This window comes from Lactuca serriola, chromosome 9 (assembly GCF_051521515.1).
Source record: "Lactuca serriola cultivar US96UC23 chromosome 9, Lser_US96UC23_V15, whole genome shotgun sequence".
Lineage (NCBI taxonomy): Eukaryota > Viridiplantae > Streptophyta > Magnoliopsida > Asterales > Asteraceae > Lactuca > Lactuca serriola.
This window is the reverse complement of record NC_136416.1, coordinates 79,246,932-79,257,523: the sequence shown is the minus strand read 5'-3', so window position 1 is coordinate 79,257,523 and position 10,592 is coordinate 79,246,932. Positions and strand designations below refer to the sequence as shown.

The 10,592-nt window shown below is 38.3% G+C and overlaps 1 protein-coding gene across 1 annotated transcript; it reads right to left on the bottom strand.

Annotated features, from left to right (window-relative positions):
- Positions 1-997: 997 nt before the first annotated feature.
- On the bottom strand, positions 998-2,497 carry LOC145076675 (GDSL esterase/lipase At4g10955-like). Its single transcript, XM_079022487.1, has 2 exons — positions 2,291-2,497; positions 998-2,213 (listed from the first exon to the last, which is right to left on the bottom strand). The coding sequence occupies exons 1-2, from the start codon at positions 2,353-2,355 to the stop codon at positions 1,244-1,246; spliced, it is 1,035 nt and encodes a 344-aa protein (XP_078878613.1). The 5' UTR covers positions 2,356-2,497; the 3' UTR covers positions 998-1,243.
- Between the last annotated feature and the right edge of the window lie 8,095 nt (positions 2,498-10,592).

The following is a 10,592-nucleotide window of genomic DNA, read 5'->3' as shown; positions in this document are numbered from 1 at the left end:
CCAAACGTTGAACGCCTTGATACCCAGCCCCCCCCCCCCAAGAACACATTTAACCCTAATCGTTACAAATGATTTAGCAACTGTCTCTAACAATTAGGTTGGGGGCTTAATGGTGTATAGGGATCAACCCACACACAAAGAAAGAACATCACATATTAAGATCGGTCTATTAACAAGCAAAAGGCCCAAATACTTAGCAGGCCAAGAGTTCTCCTATCAAGTCAACAAGCTTGAAAAAAAGGCCAACAACGTATTAAAAGAAAAATAGATCATCCGTATGGATTTCAAGGCAATATATATCCCATAAAACACGGAAAAGACAACATGATGGTATTGAAGGGTACTACCCTTGCAACCCCGGGACATCTGCAACACCTATTTAGGAAATCAAGAAAAAAGACCATATCGTTTATATATAATACCCTTGATACGCATCAACAAGGTAGAGTTCGAACAACCCAAGTAAATTTACTACCTCTTATAAACGACGTCTAACTAGACATCGAAGAGCAATATCGGGGTCCATCCATCGGTATCGCTTTCTAACCTAGTGTTGTACACATTTGCAACATGTCTTCTAGATTGCACATTAGAGGATGATCATTTCATCCAGTTATCAAGCATCCCGAAGCCCACGTAGCAACATTACTTAAAGGAGATACAAATGGAGAATATATTTTACAAAAAGTGTATTTTGGCCAATTTAATTCCTTTTTATAATTAAAATGATTTTAAATAATAAATTGATTATAAAAATGTGTTAAAATTTTTAAAAATATGATTTGAGCAGATATGATAGTTTAAAAAATTATTTAAGGTATATATGATAATTAAATATTAGGTAGGGCAAAGATGATATTTTATTGTTTATTTAGAGCATATATGAAATTATCCCTTTTTTTGTTAAAAAAAAATCAAATTTCATAACCATTGGGATGGAGGGACAATGGTAACGGATGTAAATTCCGTTAAATGGAAGGACCAAATCGAACTAAAATTGCTGAAAAGTGTAAAATTTGTAATTATAAAGCAGCAGGGACTATAAGCATATAAGTCGGTAAACCAGAAGGACCAAATTTACGGTTTACGGCTTTACGTGGTTGATTTGCCAAATTACAAATTCACCATACATGCAAAAGGGAAATTAGTAGATGATGATTGATACTTCGATGAAACAAACAAATAATTAAACAAAGGATAACTTGCAACCGCTGCATTTGACAGAGTAATTATAAAAAATAAACTACTTGAATTTGTATAGTTTCGATCGCCATTGACAATGATCTTGCCACCATTGGTCAAGTCCATGAGCTTTATTGAAATCCTCCGACGGTCTAATATTCACCGTCATATAAGCCGACGGTAACAGATGCAACGGCTCCGATTCCCTCCCAATTGTGCCGTAAACCAGACTTCCGATCGAATATCTCGTCGCCACATTTTCGATTCTTCCGACTCCCATCTCCTCCATCTTCTCCCTGTGTTCAAAATATCCTATATACTCCGCACAGATCGTATCTGATGGATTCACAAACAGATACGGCGTCCATTCGGACAACACAACAAACGGATCTTCTTCTGGATCCTCACGGCGCCGGTTCATCGCCGCCGCAATTCCGGCCGTTAAGAAACTACCAGCTACACGGACGCCGTGTTTCAACGTTTCGTTTGGGATTATCTTCTCGATTGGAAGCGATATGATCGGCGGATTGAACAGATATGTTTCCAATTGATATCGAGACTTCGCCATGTTCCTCCCTGCGAGCATTGCAATCGACGCACCTAACGAATGTCCGGCTATCCAAACGTTTGCTGCTCCAACCATCGCCACCGTGTTCCAAACTGCATCAAAAGCTGTACGAAATCGAGAGCTTTCTTCGAGTGTATCAAAAATACACCTAGCATTTAGCTTCATATCGTCAGATCTGCTTGAAGAATTCAGGATTGTGCCTCGAAACGCTACGACATATCTCGGAGGGTGCGGAGTTGATTGATAGAAGAACGGATGTGCATATTTGAGCTCGAAAATTGCCCCAAAGTAGGATAAATCACTATCGTCTACTAGAACGCGATTCAACTGAAACTGAAATCGTTCCCACCATGGAGGAGCATGAGCATCCTGTTGAATGCTTCCTCGTTGACGATCCCTTTCCAGAAGGTAAACACCTTCAACAAGGCTTGCAGCAAGGGATCTTCGATGAAACGTGTTTCTCCTGTAAAGCAGAATCCAACTGGTTATTGGGTTGATTAATCGAAGCAAAATTTTCATATTAGAAACTGCAATACGTACCAATCGAAAGAAGTTAGCAGGTGTACAGGTCCTGAAACATCAAAAATTTCCCCGTATGAAACCATCAGTGATCAGTTGGAGCTTCTCTTTCAGAGTTTCAGGTTAGTTTCTTCTCTGAATACACAGACACATGCACGATTGCACGTTGAATATTGATTACAAATCCATAAAGATGAAGACAAAAGGTAGAATTTGTTTCATAATGTACAGAAGCAGTGTATGATTAGACTTATAAAGAAGACTAAGCAAGAAAACAAATCCATTATTAATTCACAAGTTGTGATAGCATCCAGAGTAGTTTATGCCCCGTTGAAGTTGTGTACATTTACTGATTTACAAGTTGCTCGTACTTTATTGTATTTTATTAACATAATTCTAATCACCAAAATAATCAAAATTTGGGTAATGCATTTAGATGAGAATCACTTATTTATTTCTTTGTCCATTAGCTAAAGAGGTGTGGAAAGAGCAGCAAAGCTTTGGCACTATCAAAATCGCAACCCCACATCAACTAAGGAGATACTTGAGGCCCATCGTATTTATATGAGGTGAATTATTGATATTTATTTGGGTTATATGGATATTCGGCAACAAGGCTATTTTCAATGATCTTTCTGTAATGTACTCCTAAGTTCTTGCTAGTTTCCCCTATTAATATATTTCTTGCCTTGTTGTTCAAAAAAAAAAAAAAGAAAATCAATTTTGGGTTTGACTTTGAGTCGTTGACTTAGTAAATACAATAATTAGCTTTAATTTTGCTTGCTAAAAATGAGAAATAAAATAATAGAAATAACAAAACCAATCTAAGGCTATGTTTGGCATACTAGTTGAAAAGCTAGCTGTTAAATAAAAAACTAGCTGATAGCTGAAAAGCTAACTGATAAAAAACAACGTTTGGTAAAACTAGCTGAAATATATAAAATTACATAAAAGGACATGTGGAAGTATGTGTTTCTATAATTAATTAAGGGGTGTATTTGAAAATTTTTAAAAAAACTCCTGAAAAGCTAGTCTAAGTAGCTTTTCAAAAAACTAGCTTAAAATCTACTTTTTGACTTACCAAACACGACAACATAAAAAAGCTCGAAAAATAAGCTAGTTTATCAGCTAGCTGTGGCGCGCCAAATACAACCTAAAATATTAAAGTTTTTTTACAAACACAAATTTCGCAGGTCAACTTGAAAAATGAGTAAAGTACTGTTTGACCTGCGAAATCATCAAAAACATTGTTATTTTACGGTTTCGTTATATAAATCAAATTTTTATTATCATTTTTTTTTTCAATTTTCTGTCAATTTGATTCCTAACTTCTGTTTCATATTTCATATCCCACAAACAATGATTCTAAATTCACATTCTTAGGAACTTTTATATTTTCTTAGTAACTATTTCTTGTGCTTGGTCGTTATTTTATGTTATGCAAATTTTGGATGTTCGAGTAGTAAGCAAACTAAGAAACAATTTAACTTATGCCACTAGTATAAAAATGACTTTTGATGATAGTTTTATAAAATAGGGTGGTGACGGTTTTCATATTTTTTGTCACTTAAGGTCCTATATTATTTTCCAAAATTCTTTTTGTCGTGGTTTACTCAAAATACGTCACAATGGCAAATATGAATTCATATCTTAGCAACAGTTTTACATAAGAATAATGATAGTTTTTAAATGAGACGTAAAGAATGTAAGGTGGCAAAGTTTAATTTTAAATGACTAAATCTTATATTAGAATTTGTCACATGAAAAAACGATGACCAAAAGGTAAGGTATATATCCGAGGAAATTTATTTGAATGACCAAAGGGTTATTATCACGATTTAATATTTGATTAGTGACTAAAAGTAAACAATAGTCAATAAAAATAAATTATAATTTGCCGATACAAGTTGTAAAATATCAATGTTATTATAAATAATTTGTGGTGAATGGTGATGGTTGAATTTCATATGTGTGACCAAAAGTAAACAAGAATCATGACAACGGATTAAACATCTCATTAAATGTAAACAACAATCATGATACATAATTAACTTGTTTTAGTGTGTATACAAGATACACAATATTTATGCAAAAATAAACAACTTGTAACTATACTTATCTTATGGTGACTGTTGTATGACTACTTTATGTCTAATAGTAAATACTTGTTATGAAGAAGACAACATGCCATTATGATCTTATTTTTTAGATCAATAGGATAATATGAGTTGTCCCTTAAAATTCTCCATCTCGCCTTCAAAATACCAAAACATCTTTCTATAACATTTCTCGCAGAAGAATGTCTCATGTTGAATAATTCCTTCGGTATAGTTGGTTGGTTTCCTGCACACCAATCATTAAAATGATATCTTTGACCTCTATATGGGGCTAAGAAACCTTCACCATGTAACACCCCGAGTTCAGAAGTGCAAGTTCAGGGTTCTTAGTGTAAATAAGGAAGTTCGACTCGGAGAGTCGATGGATAGAATCGGCGAGTCGAGTCGCGGTTCTGGTCAAGTGTTAAGTGACCAACTCGGCGAGTCGGCAGTTGGACTCGACGAGTTGGTGCTGAAGGGAGAAAAACCCTAATCCGGGGATTATGCCCTATATAAAGCACATTATAACCCACCTTCAGCCTCTTGGCTACCCATTTGAGATCCAGAAACTCTCATCTCATGTGTGTGACTCCATTGATGAAGAATTAGAGCTTGGAAGAGAAAATTGGTGTAAGAAACTTGGGGATTTGGAGACCATCATCAAGGGGCTTGGGTAGATCTGGAATCTACTTCTGTTTGGGCACATTTCAGGGGTAAGGAACCTCCTCCTTAAGCTATCTCATTATTGATTCATGAATGGTGGTTGATTTGGGATTCATTAGCTTGTTTGGGAGCTATCTCGAGTTTGAGGCTTAGATATGAAGTTGCTACTTCAGATCTAGACTTGTGATGGCCCAAAAGGTCATAAAGTTCTTGTCTAAGAGTCATTGGTGAAGCCCTTTGTCTTAAACCCTATCCCTAGAAGTGTTTTGGGCTTATATCTCCTTGCTTTCACGTAAAGTTTGCAACTTTATGTGAAGGTTAGGCTGTAGAAGAGTGGATCTATGGATTGGAGTCCCTGCATGGCTTGAAAAGCCTCTGTATGGAATGAGAACTGAAGAGACTCGGCGGGTCACATGGGTGTGCTCGACGAGTTGTATGAATATGTGCATGGACTCGGTGAGTTTGAAGAACAACTCAGCGAGTCTGTTAAAGATTGTCTTGAACTCGGCGAGTCTGTGCTTGGACTCGGTGAGTCTGGTCGTGGAACCCTAGCCTTTTCTGGTTGAGCTGTGAATCGGTGAGTCGAGGGATGACTCGGTGAGTTGAGCAAGAAGGGACTCAGAGCTTGTTGAACTCGACGAGTCTTGGGGCGACTCGGCGAGTTGAGTCGTGATTTGGAGATTCTGAGTATAGGGACTTGACAAGTCAACGCGTTGACTCAGCGAGTAGGGTCAACCAGGAAGGTTGACTTTGACTTTGACCAAGTGTTGACCAGTTGACTTCCAGGGGTATTTTGGTAATTATTGGTATTTATTGGATTTGGTTATTTGGTAATGTTCAGTGGTGGAGTTCGGGTCGGTGGTCGGAGCAGCGTGATCTTATTCTTCAGTCGGCGGTTGCAGGTGAGTTATCTTCACTATATCAACAGGGTCTAAGGCACCAAGGCTGGCCCTTTATCGGATTGAAATCCGGGTATCTGTTTGATATGTTATTGCTTGCTATATCTGTATCCTGGTTATTAGGATGGTGTATGTTAGAGACTTGGTTAAAGTCGGTATCCTGGTATATAGGATGATGCTATGTTAGTGACCGGTTAGGTCGGTATCCTGGTTAGGATGTTGTTTGATGGGTTTTAGCCATAAGAACTTTCCTATGTGCGCATGCAAAACTCTATTGCTTGGATCTAGGATTTCTAATTAAACATGCTTTGAATCCAAGACTTCTAATGACTAATTAGGTGTAATAACAATACTAAATCAGATCTAGAATCATACCTTTGAATCTCTTGTTTGATCTTGTTGTCTTGGAGCTCTAGAGTCACAATTGTCACTCCTCTAATGGCTTACAAACACCAAATAGCAAGGAGGATGATTTGAGAGATAGGAGAGGGGAGGGAATTCGGCCAGGGGTTCTCTACTTTAGTTGAAGTGCCGATTTCCCTTTGCCATAGGGTCTATTTATACTTGTAGACTCCTTAAGGGTTACAGCTTAAACCCTAGTTGGATAATCTTCTCTTAAAGCAATCCAAATCCATTCCTTAGATAGCCTTTGGACGATTTGAAGCTATCTCTAGCTTCTAGAATCCGTCCATCCCTATCCAATATGGATTTACAGTCTAAAGTTTAACTATCAAACAATTGACAGTTTATACCCTCTTATTTAATTAATCTCTTTAAGTCACCTAATTAATTCTATGACTTATATTAATCAAATAACAATATTATTATTCTTTATATTATTCTCATAATATATTAATAATATTTATTCTCTCTTAATAAATCATCCTATCAAGTTGCTATGGTGAAGGCAACCCAAAAGGACCATGCACAACCGGGTCAAATACTTGCCTAATATAGTTGCAGCCTTAGACATTATTCCAACAATCTCCCACTTGGATAAGTCTAGTAACTATATGCACAAGTACAATTCGATTTGCAATCGTAGCTCTCAAAGACGCTGTCAAACTCTGATCTAATCAATCTTGTCCTTTAGATAAGGGATCGTACAGTCCTCTGTTAGATATCATGCTGACAATTCAATGGAATGATTAGTCAAGCATTTAGGTTTCTCGATCTCTGATTTATTCGACATAGAACTTAATCGAACACATCAATTCAGTTCTGACCGGGCCCGACACATAAGTCAAATCAAATCATCGAGCGGCCGAGATATCGCTTTTACCTTCTTAGGATAAAAGTTACAGATAAACTTCGACTTATATGCATTTACTTATTCATTAACCAACTCTACACAACAATGTGTTTTATAACACCGAGTTACTGATGCGTTTTCACATTATCAATGTACAATCAATTAATAAATAACAAACCGTATATCTAGGTTTTAAGACTATATGATATTATCGTCTTGCGATCACCCTTTTATATCATATTCCATAAGGTGATTCTAGCAAGCGTGGGTTTGTTCCAATGCTCAAAACCAATTCATAAGCACTCATGAACGTTGCAACAACCCTTTGCTATGTCTAACACCATTTAGACAATCTACATACCAATTCATGACAATCTTCATTCATATCTACTTCCAACATATGAACGATTGTGGACAATTTGAATAATTCGATTATTCTTAATAAATTCAATTATTCTGGAAGTCAAAACATGCAAAATGAAACAATAGTTAAACAATTAACATAAGATAGTAACATTACTCATAAATAAAACTCCTTTATTTAATCATCAAATGTTAATTACATTTATCTATTACACGTTTCTAATACTATCTATCTAATCTATGCTAATATCATCCTTCAGCCCAATACTCCTAGCATGCTGCAAGTGCTTAACCCTACTCAGTCCCTTCGTAAGCGGATCTGCTGGGTTATCTTCTGATGATATCCTCTTCACTACGAGTTGTCCTTCTTCTACACGATGTCTGATAAAATGATATTTTCTGTCGATATGTCGTGATCTACCATGATCCCTCGTTTCCTTGGTCAAGGCAACCGCTCCTTTATTATCACAAAAAATCTCCATGGGCTCCTTTATGGCAGGTACGACTCCAAGATCACTGATGAAGTTCTTCAGCCATATTGCCTCCTTCGACACTTCGCTCGCTGCAATGTACTCTGATTTGCACGTTGAATCAGCTACGGTTTCCTGCTTGGAACTCTTCCATGTCACTGCTCCTCCATTCAGGGTAAAGACCCAGCCCGACTACGAACGGTAGTTGTCCCTGTCGGTCTGAAAGTTGGCGTCACTATACCCTCGCACCTTCAAGTCATCACTCCCTCCGAGGACTAGGAACCATTCCTTCGTCCTCCGAAGGTACTTAAGGATATTCTTCACCGCAATCCAATGGGCTCTGCCAGGATTCCCTTGATATCTGCTAACCATGCTCAAAGCGAAGGCTACATCAGGGCGAGTACAAGTCATAGCGTACATGATTGAGCCAACTGCGGAAGCGTATGGTACTCGGCTCATTTATGCTATTTCAGCTTCGGTACTCGGACTTTGAGTCTTACTCAACTTGGCATTACTTTGTATCGGTAATTCTCCCTTCTTTGAGTTTTCCATACTAAAACGTTTTAGTACCTTTTCTAAGTAAGTGTTCTGACTAAGTCCTATTAGTCTCTTACTTCTTTCTCTTACTATCCTTATTCCCAAAATATAAGAAGCCTCTCCGAGGTCCTTCATAGCGAAGCAATTCCCGAGCCAGGACTTAACTTCCTGTAGAGTCGGGATGTCGTTTCCTATGAGTAATATGTCATCGACATATAGAACGAGGAAGCTAACAATACTCCCACTGGCTTTGACATATACACATGATTCATCTTCGCTTCGTACAAATCCAAACTCTTTGACTTTCTCATCGAAACAAAGATTTCATCTGCGAGACGCTTACTTAAGTCCATAAATAGACTTCTCAAGCTTACACACTCTATTTGAATACTTCGGATCCACAAACCCCTCTGGCTGAGCCATGTAAACATCCTCAACCAACTTCCCATTAAGGAAAGCGGTCTTGACATCCATTTGCCAAATCTCATAATCATGAATTGCGGCTATCGCTAGCATCACTCTAATAGATTTTATCTTCGCAACTGGTGAGAAGGTCTCATCATAGTCAACTCCGGGAGTTTGAGTAAAGCCCTTCGCAACTAATCGCGCTTTATATGTGTGTACGTTTCCATCCACGTCGGTCTTCTTCTTGAAGATCCATTTGCACCCAACGGTCTTACGTCCGGGCACATTATCAACCAAATTCCAAACTTGGTTATCATACATGGATTGGATCTCGCTATCCATTGCCTCTTTCCATTTTGCAGACTTCGGGCCTGCCATGGTTTCCTTATAGCTGTTAGGTTCATCAAGGTTTATTAGTATACCGTCACTAATATACGTGTCCCCATCGGTAGTAATATGAAAACCATAAAACTGGTGTTGAACTCTAACTTTATCGGAACGTCTAAGAGGTAAGGACTCGTCAATCGGTTCAACCGGAGTTTCCTCCTCGGGTTGAGCGCCAGCGGTAGAGGTTCCTTCATCCATCGACTCTTGAATCTCTTCAAGCTTGATTTGCCTCCCACTGTCTCCTTGGCCTATGAGGTCTCGCTCTCGGAAAACTCCTCTCCTCGCAACGAAGACAACATTGTCCTTTGATCTACAGAAGAGATATCCAAAGGATTTCTGTGGGTAGCCGATGAAAATACATCGCTCACTTCGAGGTTCGAGCTTGTCGTGAGTATCTCGTCTTATGAAAGCCTCGCAACCCCAAACCTTGATATGTGCCAACGAGGGAGCTTTCCATGTCCACATTTCGTGAGGTGTTTTGGCAACCTTCTTAGTAGGGACTCGGTTAAGGATATGGGCCGCAGTCTCCAAGGCATACCCCCAAAAAGAGATTGATAGTGAAGCACGACTCATCATAGAGCGAACCATGTCCAACAAGGTTCAATTTCGCCTTTCTTCCACATCATTCAATTGTGGTGTCCTAGGTGGCGTCATTTGTGAAACTATTCCACACTCCTTGAGATAATCGTGGAATTCAAGACTTAGGTACTCTCCTCCTCGATCGGATCGAAGCATCTTGATTTTCCTGCCCAATTGATTCTCCACTTCATTCTTGAACTCTTTGAACTTTTCAAAGGTTTCTGACTTTTGCTTGATTAAATAGATATACCCATATCTACTATAATCATCGGTAAAAGTCACGTAGAAGCGGTTCCCATCCTTCGTGGTTGATCTAAACTGTCCACATACATCGGTATGTATTAGGTCCAATAGACCCTCACCCCTCTCGTACGTACTCGTGAAGGGTGATTTAGTCATCTTTCCAAGCAAACAAGACTCGCACGTGTCATCTTCCTTAAGGTCGAATGACTCCAACACTCCATCCTTTTGGAGTTGGGCTATGCGTTTCTTGTTGACATGTCCAAGACGACAATGCCACAAGGATGCTCTATCCATACTATTGGAAGAATCTATGTTTAAAACATCATTTCCTAAGTTATCAACAATCATAACAGTTTCATAAATTTCATTACATGGTATAGCTTCAAAATAAAAGACACCATTTAGATAAGCCAAAATAGAACCATTCTC

Coding starts and splice junctions, on each gene's coding strand:
- LOC145076675 (XM_079022487.1), bottom strand. CDS start 2,355: ATGGTTTCATACGGGGAAATTTTTGATGTTTCAGGACCTGTACACCTG. Junction 2,214..2,290: donor CTGCTAACTTCTTTCGATTG/GTACGTATTGCA, acceptor TCTGCTTTACAG/GAGAAACACGTTTCATCGAA.